Below are 16,972 nucleotides of genomic sequence, written 5' to 3'. Positions count from 1 at the left end.
GTTCCCTTGACTTTTAATATTTGGAGACATGTAAGAAGTGCATCGAGAAATTCTTGGAGTTTAGAGGAAAACCCAGCCTGGCATTTTTCCTGCATACTTTTCACTCTTTCTTTGGATTTTTTTTTCTGCCCGGGTGTGCACGGTTTGGAAATGGGTCAAGAATGAAACAAAGAAGTGGGGAGAGAACAGAGCGGGGGCCTACTGGTCCCTCAACATCCCTGCGTTGAATATGAAAATATATTATGGCATAATGTGCTCGTTCAGTATGCAAGCTTGAAGGAAACCATATGAAAAAATCCCAGACAAAGAGCCTTCTGTGTTCCAACTGACCCCCCCACCCCCACCCCACCCCACCCCATCCTTCGTCTGCTTCGACTGAGCGAGAGAGAGAGAGAGGGAGTGGGAGAGAAGAGGTAAAAAGGGGAGGTGTGCTCGCACACTCGTAGGAACTGAAAAGGGCCAGTACACACCCTCGCCGCCTCAAACAGCCAGACGCACCGGAGCACAGGTGAGCAGCAAACCTAACCAACAAAAAAAAAGAAGAAAAGGGAGGGGGTGTGGGGGGGTTGCTTTAATGAATCATGGAATTTTATCTTCGCTTGCACCAAACTTTGTCACTTGCAGCCTATTAAGTTTATCTTTATGGGGTAAGAAGACACTATCTTTGCTTGGGGAAAGAGGAGAGAGAGTCCGGGGAATGCGACGAACTGGGGCAGAAGAGGAGGGAAACTCTGAAAGTCTTTGTTTGAGTAGATGACAAACATCTGTGGCTGCTGCTTTTTCCCTTGGCGAAGGCTGTAGGCTTGCAGGGGTTGTTGGGGTGGGGGTGTTGGCTGGCTACATTAGCACTGTGGTCACTGATATCCAAGCCTATTGTCCTGACTGTGTGGAGCCCGCTCTGTGGCCATGTTATAGACTTGAACTTCACTGTGTAACATTAGAGGGTGTATCCAATTAAAGTCCTGACTGGAGACTGTATTGACTTACGCATATATAAGTAATTGCTTCCTGTTAACACAACAGGTGAGGCCCATTAACTGCTTTACGGGGGAGCAACAGGAGGCTTTGTTCTGCTATATGTTACAGTGTGTTACACAGATTAGCAAACTACACCTCCTTTATTTTTGCTGTAATGGGAGATGCTTTGAAACAGCAGAAACCTACTTTGTCAAATGTCTCAGTGCGAACAGAAAGCCAGTAGTTTCCTGCTTGCAACTTTACATTTTTAAAAAGTGTTTGTGCCCGCTGCCTTTGATGTCTAACAGTTTTTCAGATTATGACTGATTGTTTCAAGGAGGTGCCTCCCTTTTGGCACTGGATGACACACACCTACTTCAAGTATTTATTTTCACCTCTTGAAGTTCCCCACCTGTGACAACGAGAGCAGGATGAGCTGCGCGCGAAGCAGACGCTTTATTACAAGGTCTTCCCACTGCATGATTTATGATCGCACTCTCGGCAATGGCAAACAGAGAGAGACATTTGTTCGTTTCATTGGGGACGACTCTTTGCAATGTTTTAGATGTCTGTCATCAGCTTGCACAAGCTGCGGCATGTTAACTATCACAGCCTCTTGAGGAATTATGAAGCAGGAATGCCCATTTTGGAGCACTAGCCCAAATTATTTTGTAGTGCTGCGAGGGCCCTTGAATAGCTCTTTGTTTAAGCAAGAGAGAGTGACTGAGAGAGACAGAGGCCCCGCTAAAGCCTTTAGCCTTTACTGTTAAATTATTTATTTATTTATTTTTGCTAACTGTAAAACATCCCAGCAAAAGACAGACGATAGCAGACACACGGCAGATCTTCCCCTCAGGGATTCAGTCATAAAGGCTTGCAGTTCAAGTCAATGCTCTGACCCGATGCCTCATTATAAGCTGGGTAAATGATACACTTCAAGTCACAGAGTAGGTGGAATGCGCGCTCACCTGACATCCGCTCATGTGCGCCCCGAGCAACTGATGATGTGCAGATGCCGTTACTGGGGTGAAACTACACGCGCTTTGTGAGCTATTAGGTGGATGACACGCATTCTACAAGCTGACTACTGATGCAGATGCGTAATAAACACACAAGACAACAGCCATGAAGGACAAATGAGTGATTAAGGTTTTGTAAGGGTGCCAAAAGCAATTTCTTTTGTGCGCTGTCACTATGTGAGACACGCCGCAGAGGGCAGAGGGATAGATTTGCTGTCTGGTATGAATCCATCATGAGCTGGCGATGGACAGGAACTCTGTGATTACACATTAAAGCAGCCTGCGGGGCCAAACTGTAAATTAGATCCCTGATTCCTGATCACGGAGGCAGATGGGTGGCATAGGAATATTGTGCAGGGGTGGAAGCCAAGCGGGACAGGTGGGCACTGCGAAATACTTTTTGAACTTTAAGGTAATTGGAGACCAGGTGGTGGTGGTGGTGGAAGAGATATCAGACTATTACGTATGGCAAGCACATAATCGCCAGAGTGGGATAGATATCACAGGTTTGTTTGGGAGAAATACAACGTCAAGCTGCGTATTAACAAGCCGCGATGAATAAAAAGTAGAAAGAAAAAGAGATAAAGAAAGGATTGGGACAGATGCAGATTTCAAAAGTCCATATGCTGGTGTTTTGTTTCCTGAGCCAGAGCCTCTGCTCATGTAGAGTTCTTACATCTGTTCCTTGTCTGTCACTTAATAAATATTTGCAGACTGGATCAAAGTTGGCAATCAACCCATGTTTAAACCAGGGGTGTTGGGACATGTCCTCCACACGTGTTCACCTATGTTCTCTGTGGAGACAGGAAACAAAGACAACTGCGAGTGAAGAAAAATATCAGAAAACCACTGCAGGAAAGTGACACGGTGAAAGCTAATCTGAAGAGACAGTGTCGCTTTCTGAGTGATCCAAGCACAGATCGCACATCTGGAGGAATCAAAGAGCGATTGTCAGAGTGTCTAAACAATACCAGCCTTCATGTCACTTGACACGATCATGCCAGTAAGCTAGGATTGTTGCTGGGTTGTTTTTTTTTTACAGCAGGGAGGTGGGGCAGGGTTTTGTTTGGGCTGATTGTGTCCAGGGACTAATGTGCAGCCCTGCTATGAATTTTCATGACTCAGTTGTTATTTTACGAAACAAAAACACAGCCTTCAAACGATCCAAACAAGTTTACGGTGCTTAGACACCTCGAGAAAGCAGCATTGCTTTGCTTCTCAGTAATCTCAGAAAAGGCATTTAAAAATAATAAGTGTGAAATGTGTGTGTGTGTGTGTGTGTGTAGTTTTTGAACAAGCCTCCCACTCATGAGCAGTGACTCACAAGCAAAAATGAAACCCCAATCAGCTTCGAGGTGAGGCAAGTCCGATCAAGGACAAGGAGATGTGCAAACAGTGGTTTACCGTTACAAATGTTGCCAGTGGCTCCTGTTGGCTTTGAAGGAGGAACATGACACTGCTGAGCTAAAGAAATACTCTACAGGGTCAGAGTGAAGGAGGATGTGTGCCCACTTAATGTCACTGCAAGATATTCATGTCTTTGTTTCTCTCTTTACTTCACACTGAATGGAAAGCTTAAGTCCACATTCACTTTCTCAGTGTGCTCTATCGCATCGCAGACCCTGAGGCAGGGATAAGTTGTGTCTGACAGGTTTAATACACAGTAGATCCCAAACACTCAAACCTGAATGGACTGCAGCCTTCCTCCCTTCATGGGAGACAACAGAGTTTATCAGACTCTTTTGTTTTTTTAAAAGGCGCCTCTCGTTTCCGACTTTGCACCATTAGTGTGACTGCACTTCAAAGTGAGAAGCCTGATCTTTATCTCTGACTCCTGCCGTCTTACAAACTGAGATAAGTTGAGTTTGATGCTTTTATTTTTGAGAGTAAACTAACTAAACTTTCATCAGAAGAGTTAGGTAAATGATGTTCTTCAGACCACGTCATTAAAAAGTCTTTAAATATCAGATGGCCTTCCTGAAATCGTGTACGAAGCAGTGAAATTATTTAAAAAAGACAACACTGGTTAGATGCATCATACAGTTTTTATTTGACCTAAAATAGATTTGACCTTTGACATAACTGCATATTCTCCTTTTTCTTGCAGGCGCTTCTGGGCATACAGCGAACACAGAGCAGAGCAGCGATCTGTAATCCAACAATCAGCCAAACTGGTGGAACTGTTGAAGTCTTAGCTGCAGCCCATTGATGTGTTTCAGTGGAAGTCAGACCATCCGCCGCATGAAATAGGAATCTTCATTCTCACATATGGCTTTCCTCAAAAGCAGAAGAATGAAATCGATCATTTTACTTTCAGAGACCGTGTCTGGCTTTAATGCCTGAGAAATAACACGGGACACCAGGTGAAAGCAGCCCTAATTGAATGCTTTTGAACACTGAATACAAACCAGCCTCTGCAGTGACCTTTCCAGTATGAAATGCTATTCCTCACACGCACCCAAAAGCAGGAAGCCGCTCATATACACAGCTTCCCTGCGAGCCACTCAAGAGTTATGATCTGTGAGATAAAGGGCAGATCCCTTTTCTCCAAAAGAAAAGTCATCTGCGAGTTGAAGATTGGGGTGCAGGCGAAAAACTTGTTTTTGTGACTAAAATAGAAGAGAAGGAAGAGCAACATCTGGGAAAGAAAAAAAAAGGAGTATTAGTGAGATGTGAGTAGAGAAGCTTGGACTCTTTCTCAGCCCTTCGTGCCAGAATTTTAACACAGCACAACAATCTTGTGCAATTTTCGTGGCATTTATCCATGGGAGCTCTTCCAATGCTCATCGAAGCTGACCCTCCTGGGAGGTCCCATTAGATGCAGGATAATACTTCATGAAGACCAAAGAAAGAACACGCTTCTTCCGTCAAATTTCGGCTGTCTGCAGGACAACATTTGGAAGAATTATTGCTGAAAGGGGAGCCGTGACCGGAAACAGAAACTGGGAAAACTGAGCTACTACCTTTCACTCATCTTCTGCGTGGGTGTTTTCTTTCAGCTAATTCACTGTTTGCCAGTAAGGAGTAAAACTTCATCTTTCACCAGTTGCTTCATCCTATCGGGAGAGGAGGCTGAGCCGAGCGGGACAAAGCACTAGCGTTTCTCCCTCCCGCGTTGAGGGCTTGTTCCTGCTGCGACAGACGGCGATGGAGATGGAGAAGGGACATACGTCTATCAGGAGAGGGGTGAGCTGGAGCCCGGGGGGCTTGAGAAAACCTCTCCAGTTAACTCAAGACGTGCAGACCCGTGGGACAGACTACAATGCGTCATGGGAGAAGACAGGATTCAACAAAGAACACATGAGCCGGAAAACAAGTAAGTGCTTGTTTATTTGCTATTTTCTCTCCTTATTTGGACTTCTTACAAGAAAATGTAACTCTAAATGCACATTCAGTGGTTTGTTTCTGAGTCTGGACTCATCAGAGCAACTTGACACAATGAACTGGTCTCTGAGACATCTGTTTCCGTGTCATAAAAATACAGGTTCTCGTAGCAGCTGTGCCAATGCAAGCATGCCTCACTGCTAAAGGACTGTCTTAATATACAACCTGGCCACAGCAATAACAGGCTAACTTGTGGGAGACGTTGTTTGGAAATGCCCCTCTGCTTTTTACCTCTACAGTTGCCAACTTAACTTCAAAAAACCTGTTTTAAAATAGAAATGTTGAATCCATGAAAAGACACAGAAAACATGACTACTGGTGGTGACAAGTTTTTCAGATGCACTATTCAAAGTGAGTAAAAAGGCATTGTGCATTAAGAAAGGTTTCCAGCCTTCAAATAATTGTTCCTGATATGGATCTATAGCCTGTGGGCTTCCAATACCCTTCCTATCACTCATTACTCACTAGTTTCCTCAAATGAAACAGAGATCACTAGAACAACAAAAAGGCGGCGGAGAAAGTGGACAACTGCTCCGGTGGGATCTTTCCTAACACATGAAACAGTAACGCTATGAGCAGGAGAGCATGGTTTCCACCTCTGAACTGGATTTCTTTATTCCTCCCAGGGGAATCTGCTGAGAGTTTAGGTCACATTCAGTCTGGTAGGATCTCAGGACCTCTGTTAATCCTCGTCTTTCCATACCGCTTCACGCATCACCCGCAGGGGCTGGTGCTGTCATCCATGCCTACCCCACAGCCATCACCCGGAGAAAGATAACATCCGACAGGGTAATCTGACCTTTGATACACAAAAGCAGGGTTGGCCTCCCTGACTTAAATCCCGCTGCCGTGAGGGCGGGGGGAGCTTTCCTGTCTGATCTCACCCGTGCTGGGATGAGGTGATGGGGCAGAGGGCAGAGGTAGAGAAAGTTGGAGGTGGAGGAGTAAAGAAGGGTAGGCAATATGATGTAGGGGCTCTTGCATCGCTGTTGAGCGCTGAGTTTTGACTCTAATGTTGGACAGGAAATTCCTATCCCACTCCTGCAGGTTGGAGGCCTTAGGGTTCAAAGAGGGCAGACACTTAGTTGGAGTGTGAGACGTGCACTGAGGGCAGCAAGGACAGAGGACATTAGACAGAGATAAGCTGCTGACTACTTATCGCTGATTGCACCCATCTCCTGAACTTTCAAAATAAAGTGCAGCCTCTGTAAAGCTTTCTAAAATGAAAGACCCAGATTTGTCAAGCAGTCACGTCCCAGTTTTTTTTATACAAATATATATATATAATTAGGGAAGTGGATGTGGAAGTGGAAGTGCGATGGCACAGATCTGAAAAAGTAAAACAACACTGGAGGCTGAGTGACAGACAGCACAGCCTCCAGCTACACGCCCTCCCCGCCTTTCCCCCCTTCTTCCCTTCCTTTCCTCCCCTGCCTGCCTGCCTGCCTGTCTGTGTGCTGGACTGCAGGGAAAAAGAAATCCGATCCCACCTCGCTCCAGAAAGGGGGTGTGAAGCTATCAAGCGCAGTTATTAAATTGAAAACTCTTGTGGAAGTACTACAAAACAGCGGAGCCCTGAGTTTTCACTTGAAAAAGGTAAGGGATTAGACACTAGAGTGGATCCAGCAAGAGAAGCAGGCTTTCAGAAAACTCAAGAAATGTGAGAATATGTTAACACGTTGAAGCAGCTTGTGCTTGTCTGTTTTATGAAGAAATATGACTTACTATTGGCAGTGTTTCTGTAGAAGACGCTGGCTCATAAGCTTAAAGTTATTTCTCCTTATAACTAAAAAGGTAAAGATCACTGAGATTTGTGTGTAATCATGCAATCTGTACTTTTGAGCCTAACCTGAGCATTTTATGTATTTGTTGTTGATTAAAATATACATTTTATGCAAAATAACTGCAGCTTATTTTGTTGTTGGAATTTTCCATAAGATTAGCTTAAAAACTTGAGAATTTAACGCTAATTAAAATCAAAATTCGAATTAAATAAAAGGTACCGCTTGGGATTTGCTCCTGAAATGTTACTTGATAACAGAGCTGGCTCCCACTCAAGGTAGATGTTTATAGCGAGGACACTTCATTTCAAGCCTCTCTGCTCTGGTATATTCAGGTAGCGTGAATTATAAACAGCAAATAGCTCATAAAAATGGTCACTGGGACCCCTGGTGGTGCTACTGCTTACAGTGACGACAATGATAAAAGGCAGCGAGTCTACATAAAGTACCTGTGAGATAGGTAGGCTCATTTCTGTGTAGTTATGAGAGGACTGCTTGTCTAAGGTGTGGTAATGTGTTTATCCTTGTTATACTGGAACAAATATCTAATATGGGGGATAGATCATGTTGGTGTCAGGTGCATGATTTAATATAGTCTATACTTATCCATTTTTTTTGCAGACATAACCGCCGTCATCATTGTTATCATCACAGAGGATAACTTTGTTAACACGCTGCTTGTTATTACAGCAGGTCCAGGGTGCATGGTTCATGAAAAAAATAATAAAGAGTGGATGGCACACGTATGCTCTTGAACTTTAGCTAAGTTTAAGTAAAAAAAGCTCTAGGATACCTCACAAGGAGCTGATTCAATTACTGAGGGCCAGATTTAGTCTGTCAAATCAGTGACAGATGCATATTATTCCTTTTTACTGGGGGGAATGATCGTGTTGGCTTTACACTCTGTGCCAGGGAAAACTGCATGCCGACTCAGTTCTATAGGACAGCTTTACAAGTGACTGATTTATGCGTAATTATTATGATTGGCACATGATTACATCAAATAATGTAGCTGTCTGGATTCATCACCTTAATAAATGAAAAAAAAAAAAACCAGTCATGGCTGAGCTAGCTGTCTGAGAAACGTCCTGCAGGGATTTTAAATATCTTCCATCAGAGTAACATGCTTTCAGTGAATAATCTACCAGATGTGTCACCATAACGACAAAGAGACTCTGACTGCAGGTTTTTATGGAGCTAAAAAAGGCAAAAGATGCAGCTTTGATTTTCCTCTCGTGGACTTTGAAGAGTGATGTGTTCACTATACTTTAAATGGGAACACTTAATTGTATAGTATGTTTATAGAAGGCAGTGAAAAAATGGGCTAGTTTTAGATTGTAAAAATGGTCTATTAAGGGTTTGAGCTGCATTTCTGCACAAATTAAGTACAGAGAGAAACCAAAGACATGCTGGAAGCACAGGCAGGGAGTTTTCTCAGTGGTGGAGGAATGCTCAGGGAGGGACTACTGCAGAAGGAAATAGCTCTGCCGCCTAAAAGGGAGCTCTCAAGCTCAGAAAACAAACTATCATTTATTTTATAATTCCAGTAATCAGCAAACCTATGAAATCAAGGTAAGACACCGACTCGCTGTAATTTCCCTATTTTGCAGCTTTCGACATTGACCTTGATCTTTTTTTGTTGTTGTTTGTTTTAATTTTTATTAACTTTAGTAAAGCAGCTGTTGACATGTTTATTTCAAATGCTTCTCCGCCTACGTCTCCTGGCTCATTGCCTACAGCTCTGGTCTGCTGAGTCAAATGTCCACAAGGTCTTTTTTCCCCTTGCTAGATTGGTTGAAATCAAAAGTACTCTGAAATAATAAAAAAAAAAAAGGAAAAAAAAAGGCAATCAAAACCACATGGTGCCAAAACAGTTATGTGGGTTTTAAAGAGAATATTTCTATCCCACACTTGTTAAAAATCGCCCTTTCTGGTTCTTTCTATTTGTACATGAAAACAGTTTGGCAAACTTTAATTACATGCTAGGGAGTTGTCTCTGAATAGCAGCACGTTGCCAAGTCTACAGAGGTCTTACTCCTTTTATTATTTAATATAGACAAGAAGGCAAAACTCCTCTGTCTTTTTCTTTTAGCTGAACTTCCTTTCTTGTCTTTTCTCCTGTGTGTTTCACTTTAGATCTGACCAGGAGTGCCAGTTTGTCAGAGAAGGAGCTAAAGGAGGCTCGCGTCAAGAGTCAGATCATTGCTGCTCAGCTCACCGTCCCTTCCAACTCCAAGTCCAGGGGTGTTCAGCTCTTTAATCGGCGTAAGCAGAGAGTCAACGCCTTCACACTTGAGAGCTGTGGAGAAAGGTCAGAGGAGGACAGAGCTGAGAATGTGAAAACAAACCCCCCATCCAACAAACTGACATGGGCAGAGAGGAGCAGTGAGGAAAAGGACAGAGACCTAAACTTAAAGAACACGACCGCTGACAAGTCGGTCTTCTCGACACCTGCAAGAGTACGCTCAGTGGGCGATATCATGGATGAGCCGGCTAAGGATTTCCACAAAGAAGAAGACACTGATGACCGTGTTGTACAAGAGAGACACTTCCTCCCTGTCAAGGAGGAGCAAGAGGAAGAGGCACGACATCAATTTCACGAGGATCTAGAGGATGAGGCCGAGCGTGAGACTCCGCCAGGGAGTAAAACCACTGATGTGATAGTGTCAGTACATGCTGAAGGAGAAGCAGAGATAAATGGGAGGCAAACAGGGCCAGATCCTGCTGGAAAGCTTCCTAATGGCTGTCATGGCGCCTCTGGTCCTGAGAAGGTGTCTGTGCCCACATCTAAGCAGGCAAGCTCCTTCATCAATAGAACTGCCAGACCTTTCTTTTCTCCGCCCACGGTGCAGTCTCCGGAGACCGTCAGGCCTGTCATGGACATCCCCCCTCCTCCTTCCTACTCGACACCTCCTCTCCCTGATTTTACTGTCCCCCAGCCTGTGGTGGCCTCACCTCCCCCTCCGCCTCCGTCATATCCCACACCACCTCTACCTGCTTTTAAAAACCAGCCCCCACAGACTTACTACTCCAGTCCACCTCCAATGTCTCCTGTCATATCTCCTTCTTCTCCTCCACCATCCCATTTCTCTGCTTCCCAGTATTCACAATTGCCCCATTATGGCCCCCCCACAGCCCCGAAACCCTCCACTTTTGTTCCTAAGCCATCAGGGGAGAGGGAGATGACAACACCAATCAAAACAGGAATACTTGAGGAGGGTGCTGCCAGGAGGGCAAATAAAAAGTCAATGTTCACATTCAAAGAGAAACCGGTGGTCGCTCCAAACCCTGAGCTACTTTCTCTAGTGCAAGGGGCGGATGAAAGAAAGAAGCATGGACACAAATCTGTCCCTGAGCCAGGATCTGAAGAAGAGTTACTGGCTCTGGGTGCAGAAGCCTCCAACTTCCTCGCCAAGGAAGAGGACAGGACAGAGGGAGCAAGAGCTCCAGAATGGGCCTCTTGTCTCAAGAGCTCAAGGACCCGACCGAGGGCAGAGCACCAACCGGAGCAGTCGCTTACAAATGTGTCCGGAAAAGGTGCTCAACTGTTTGCTAAGCGTCAGTCCAGGATGGAAAAATATGTGGTTGAGAATCAGAACGCAGGCCAAATTAGATCTCCTTCTCCTACAATGTCTCTGCCACCATCTTGGGTTTACCCATCAAACATGCCTGGTAGGGTCAAAGCTATTGCTAAAAACTCTGACATGTGTGCTCAACTTTCACAAAATCTCAAGGCGCAACAAGCAGTCAAGCAGAAACCAATGAAAAAACCTCCACCACCAGAACCAGTTCCAGAGCCGCCGCCTTTGGAAAATGGTTGCTCCAAGATAGAGATGGATCTGTCGAGGCACCGGCCATACCAGCTTAACTCTTCTCTCTTCATCATTAACCCAGTCAAGGACCCCATCAGTACCCTACCCAAAGGAGCACCACAGGCCAGGAACCAGCTCGCCACTCCAACTTTCTCCAGACAGACTTCACTCCCTAACAATCCTCCCTTTAACTTCAGTGCCCAGTGCATGTCTCATCAAATACCTCTCAGCCCTACAGGAGGACCAGATTATCCTTCAAATCCGACATCTGGTCATCCGAGGATCAGCTCTCCGATGTCTGCTTTTTCTCCAGACAGGGTGTCCTCTCCCCGGTCATCAGTACAGGCACCAAGGCCCACATTTTCTGCCAAAAAGGCAGGGATTGCACCGCAGGTGTGGAGACCCTCTTTGTACCGTTTTTAGAAAATGTGTTGAAAGAAAATGTTTGGTTTTTTTTAGATACTAAACACATGATTGCAGAAGTGATTTTGATAGGGCTAAAACTTACGATTCATTACACTGCCTGTTTAACGTGTGCCTTCTTCTTTTTCTTGTGCTTCTTATTACTATAATCCCACACATTATAGAGAATTTATGTGTCTCTTAGACACTATGTAACATCTTCATCAAACTACTGACAGATTAACAGTTTTAGCCATGGCTATCTGTGTCTTATCTTCTGTTCAGTGCATATTATTTGTCTTTTTTGTCAGTAAAAAAACCCAAAGACTGGTAATTATCCTTCGAAAATGTAAAATGTGCCTCAGCGTAATGAAAATCAACTGCCATTCCCAAAGCCGCGAAGCACATCAGCACTCAAGAACGTCCATTTTCAGCACATTTTAAAATATGATGAGAAACAGCCTCACACTTTTTTCCACTGGGCACTCGGGTGATGCTGCTTCACAAAGCACTTTAACAGATGGTCTAGCATCTGCTTTATGATCTACGATTTGCAATTTAATGCTGTTCACTGACATGAAAGTTGCAGCAAGAGAACTACTTTTCTATCGTTATGCCTTCATGCTAATTTACTCTGCTTTTCAGCATGCTCTACTTAACTATATGGTGTGTGCCTGAATTCTTTGGTGTTTCAAATCTGCCTGCTATATACATATTTTTGTTTTTCATGACTTGAAGCAGTAGTTCCGTCATCAAACGCTGTTGTTTCAGAGCACAGGGACTGTGTCTGTTTCATTTCACAAACCTTGATTCGCTGCTCTTTTCCGTCTGTTCTATCCAATTGTTTTATGTACGACTGAACCTTTTCTTCCTCTGATTAAAGCTTTATGCTAACCCTCTACACGGATTCCATTCTGACTTTTTTTTCCTCATTTCCTGACTTCACTGGCTTTTTCCAATGTTAATTGTTTGTCACTTTCACTCTTTTGCCTTTTAAGGAATCACTGGAAACACACTAATAAAATTTATACCTCCTTGAAGTACACAGATAGCTTGCGGCAGGGGGGGGCAGATCTGTTTTGTTACACAGCGTGTGACATTTAAAGTTCTGGGGAAAAAAACTGAAGATTTCCATTACAAGATGTTTTTTTCCCCCATAACAATTTGAGTTATGCGTGTTCATGTTAAGGCCTGAACTCTGCCCTGGCTGGCCTTGAGGGGGTCAGAAATTTAGACAAATGCTATGACTCCTGACCTAGGCCTTATTTTCTTTCAAAGTAGCCTCGAACATTTGAAATATGACCATTAACATTCGTCTTATGAGACCATAACTTCTCGGGAAGGTGATCCTAGCAGGTTAGTTTCATCATAATATCATACTGAGTGGGAGTATTCCCTAATTAGAATAGACATGAGATGGATGCGAGCCTTGCTTCTGTCAGGTAACTACATATCTCTGCAAAGGTTATCCTCTACGTGAAAGCCAGATGACAGTAACCCGAGAGAGACACTTAAGACAGGGCCTGTGTGGGCTGGTAGCCAGGGGAGGCTGGATAAACACATACAGATGGAGGGAGTGCACAAACATAACCTGAATGCTGCTGAGGCACAGGCTGGGCACAGTTTTATCATCACAGGTTCACTTATTAAGTTTACCTAGTTGATCTTCTGGGTGTATTGTGTGAAGTTTCATCTGAACAGACTCTCCGAACAACACATCCTGACACAGTTTAATTAAAAACCTTTTAGATTCATTTACTTATCCACATGCTTAACAATACTATAGCCTAACTTTTTGTGTATTTAATATACTGTGTTTTTGAATACATATTTCTAAGAGATTAAAGAAACACTTGTCCTGATCCAACAGACACCAAAGGAGTCCACTCCTGCTGAAGTTCCCAGTGAGACATCTACACCGACCAGGACACGTAACCTCACAGGCAACCCGGGCGGCCCAGCTACTGGAAGCTGGACTTCTAGCCTCCAAACAAGCCCACCACCCCTCACAAGCTCCATCCGTTCAGTCACGTCCCCTGTATCGTTTCGTAATAATTCAAGATGCCAATCGCCTATGAGCACTCAGAATATCCTGTTTTCTACAGTTACCTCCACTTCCACATCCAGACCCTCACAAACATCTACAGCCACCTTTCCACGCTCTCCTCCTTGGGGTTCAAGATGTCAGTCCCCAGTGGTCAGCCAGTCCGCTATCATTTCCCCAATTCCTGCTTCCCAAACTTCTACATCTCCTTCTCCCCTTTCTCCTCCTTGGGGTGTAAGGTGCCAATCCCCAACGACCCAGAACAACAAGCCCTCCACTGGTTTCTCATTTTCTACATCTAAACCTCCCCAATCATCTACAGCGACTTCACCACACACACCTCCCTGGGGATCTAGATGCCAATCCCCAGTGGTGAATACCCAGCCTTACACTAGCTCCTCAGTTCCTACGTCCAGACCTTCCAAAACAAATGTATCCACCCCTCCTTGGGGATCAAGATGCCAATCACCATTAGTAAGCCAAAAGGTCCAGTCCTCTAGCTTCTTAGTTTCCACATCCAGACCATCCCAGCCATCTACAGTCACATCTCCTGTGTCTCCTCCATGGGGCTCACGTTCTCAGTCTCCTTCACACTTTCAAACCAGTTTCTCTCTCTCTACCACTAAACCTCTTTACACATCCTCCGTCACCTCTCCTGTTTCCTTGACCAAAGACAGTCGCTGCATGTCTCCCACAGTTAACAACTTGGACTCTAAAGCCAACCATCGCCTGCTGGCCAAAAATATCATCAATGCAGCCAAACGTAAAAACAGCCCTTCTCCTGGTGCACTAAGTGGTCACAGTCTTCCCATCTCATCACTGAGCTACGACGGTCAGAAACCACCCGTCAACCTCTTCCAGTCACGGTCACTGGGGGCACAGTCCCCTACTTTCACCAGCCCTCCCCCAACTCCAACTCAGAGAATCTGTTCTCCTGTGCGTCTCTACAACACTCGCTCCCTGACCGACTCCGACGCATCTGTTGAATCCGAAGACTCAGGCCTCCGCTCGCCCGGCCTCCACTCCTACAACACTTGTCCCCGCGGCTGGGGCGGCAGCCTGAGGGTGAAACGAAGTACCATCTCCACTGACCTGTGAGGGCGTTATTGAGTGTCGGCAAAAGCACAGTTTCTGATTTCATAGAGTTTTGTGGAAGTAGATCACCAAGTAACTGAGTTTCTAGAGACATTTCATCAGACTAATGTTAGATAAGTACTACATAAGTAACTTTGATTGCAAATCCTATAATGGTATATGTTGGGGCAGGGATAGCTCAGTAGGTAAAGTGGTCGCCCCATGATCGGAAGGTCGGCAGTTCGAATCCACTTAACGGCTACCCTGAGGTACCCCTGAGCAAGGTACCGTCCCTACACACTGCTCCCCGGGCGCCTGCTTAGTGGGCTGCCCACTGCTTCACTGAGTGAATGGGTCAAATGCAGAGAAAAACAAGTAATTTCCCCATGGGGATCAATAAAGTATCCATTATTAGTATTATGTTGTATCGAGGTAGTTTATAGTATTTCATATGGCTCACATTCGTAGTATGGCCTGACAAGAACAAGCTTTTTACACAACACAGTTGCTGTGGCTTGTATGCTTCTTACATGCCAAAAAAAGTGCAAAAGACTCAAAATAACCAAAGATTTTTCAATACATATTATACTTTCACAACAAACATACAGAATCTTCACTGTCGATACTGTGTTTGAAAAGCGTTTGAAGAAAAAGTATCAGTTTTAAACATCATTAATGAACTATTGTTATGATGCAAGTAGAAAATTGGGGTTGAGACCTAAAAATGTTGAAGAAAATGAGTAACATGTAAATATACCCCTCAAGTGAGTTTAAACTGCTTTGGATGAGGCATTCTCATAGTACAAAAACACAGCAGTATTTAGGTAGCACACACTCATTTATTACCAGCTGTAACCACTGCAAAGTAAGTAAAATGCATAAATATCACAGTGCAATAATGAGTTTAGCAAAGCGTATAGATGTTGCTCTGATTTGCTGAAATGAATGTAAGCTTTATAGACAGACTGACGAAGAATGACAGAAAAAAAGGGAATGTTAAATACAGAGACTTATGTGGAGGTAAGACAGGGCATTGATACAACTGTTCAATCAAACACTGTTTCCGAGTTCCAAGAAAGATGTCAAAATTGTTGTATTTTTTGTTTCTTTTGCTGTTGTCGACAGAAAAACGGTTGATTAAGGTTTGAGACAAGGAATGGATTAAAATTTATATATTTCACTGAGAGCCTGTTCGAGAGGAGTTCAGAAGTAAAAGTGGATGTCACACAAGTGTGTGCTTTTATGGAGAGGAGGGAGAAAAGATTTTGAAGAATGTTGTACGTTGTAAAGTGATTGTCAGAAGATGATTGGAGGACCAGTATGTATTTGAAATGCATATAAAAAATCAAATGTATGTTCTCGTTCATTTTTATTGTTTCTCTTCATACTTGATTTGCACTTCTTTTCATTCCATTTCATCAGCTAAGAAGGGGTTGTTCAAAAACTTGATTGCTTTGAGAAGTGTCACTCAAAATGTTACCTTCAAACACTTCTATACTGTAAAAAAATAAAAGCCCACAGCTGGAGAATGCAATATGCTGACATGATGATGGTGGCACTTAGCCGCAAACATAACTGCTGCCAGAACGATGTTATGTTTCAAGTGTGGAGCCATATTACACCACCTTCTCAAGTCGTTTGCTAGCACAACAGATCATTCCTTCATTCCCTGACACTCAGGCCAAAAGCATCAGCACATTTCTAAATATTTACCCTGTTTGTCTTTTGAGTGACGGGGACTCCTGCTACACAGTGACCCGGCTCCTTCAGCAGGATTAGGCCTATCACTGTCACGGCTTGAGTTCAACCTGGGTCACCACTAGGTGGACTGCAGAAGTTCTCAGACTTTAACAAGAATTGTTATAGTTTTGAATTTGAAAGCAGGTTTTTTTTGGAGTGCTTTGGGGGGGGGGGGGGGGCTGATTGCATGCCTGCATTTTATAACCCATGCTGCATAACTGTATGATCTTTGAATGATTTTATGCAGAATAAAAAAAATGCCACACTAGATTAAATATTTTCAGTTTGTCTTTGCTATTGTCTTTTATAAAACCATCACCCTAATGAGGAATATAATTGAAAAAAGAGGGCCCGTTATTCTACCCTGGAACACCACCAAGTCATTGGTTCAGGTATGTGGATGACACCTGGGTGAAAATCAAATCTCAGGACATAACACAATTCACTGATCACATAAACTCGGTGGACCAACACAACAAGTTTACAGAACTGGCGAACTTGATGTGAACTTGAGTCTAAAGACTGTGAGATTTCCATGAGTAATGGGGATATTTAAAAGTTGATGTGTACTGTAAACCTACGCATCATCAACCACTGGAACACAAACTGGGTGACATCCGGACGCTACAACACATGACGAACACCATCCCCACAGGTACAGCAGCCAGGGAAGCAGAAAAACATCACATCAAGAAGGCCTTGAGCAAATTTAAAGGATGCTCTCGGCATAAGTGATCCCTTATGTGTCAGAACAGTTGA

The 16,972-nt window shown here is 44.0% G+C and overlaps 1 protein-coding gene across 1 annotated transcript; it reads left to right on the top strand.

The window, feature by feature from the left end:
* The first annotated feature begins 393 nt into the window (after positions 1-393).
* On the top strand, positions 394-16,399 carry synpo (synaptopodin). Its single transcript, XM_085421676.1, has 4 exons — positions 394-508; positions 4,084-5,292; positions 9,278-11,346; positions 13,226-16,399. Exons 2-4 carry the CDS (start codon positions 5,124-5,126, stop codon positions 14,495-14,497), a joined length of 3,510 nt encoding a protein of 1,169 aa, XP_085277802.1. The 5' UTR covers positions 394-508; positions 4,084-5,123; the 3' UTR covers positions 14,498-16,399.
* The last annotated feature ends 573 nt before the right edge of the window (positions 16,400-16,972 follow it).

This window comes from Rhamphochromis longiceps, linkage group LG2 (genome assembly GCF_057381845.1).
Source record: "Rhamphochromis longiceps isolate RC_006_pf linkage group LG2, R_longiceps_female_GT1.1, whole genome shotgun sequence".
Lineage (NCBI taxonomy): Eukaryota > Metazoa > Chordata > Actinopteri > Cichliformes > Cichlidae > Rhamphochromis > Rhamphochromis longiceps.
Note: the sequence above shows the minus strand (reverse complement) of the source record. Positions and strands in the feature narration are given on the sequence as shown.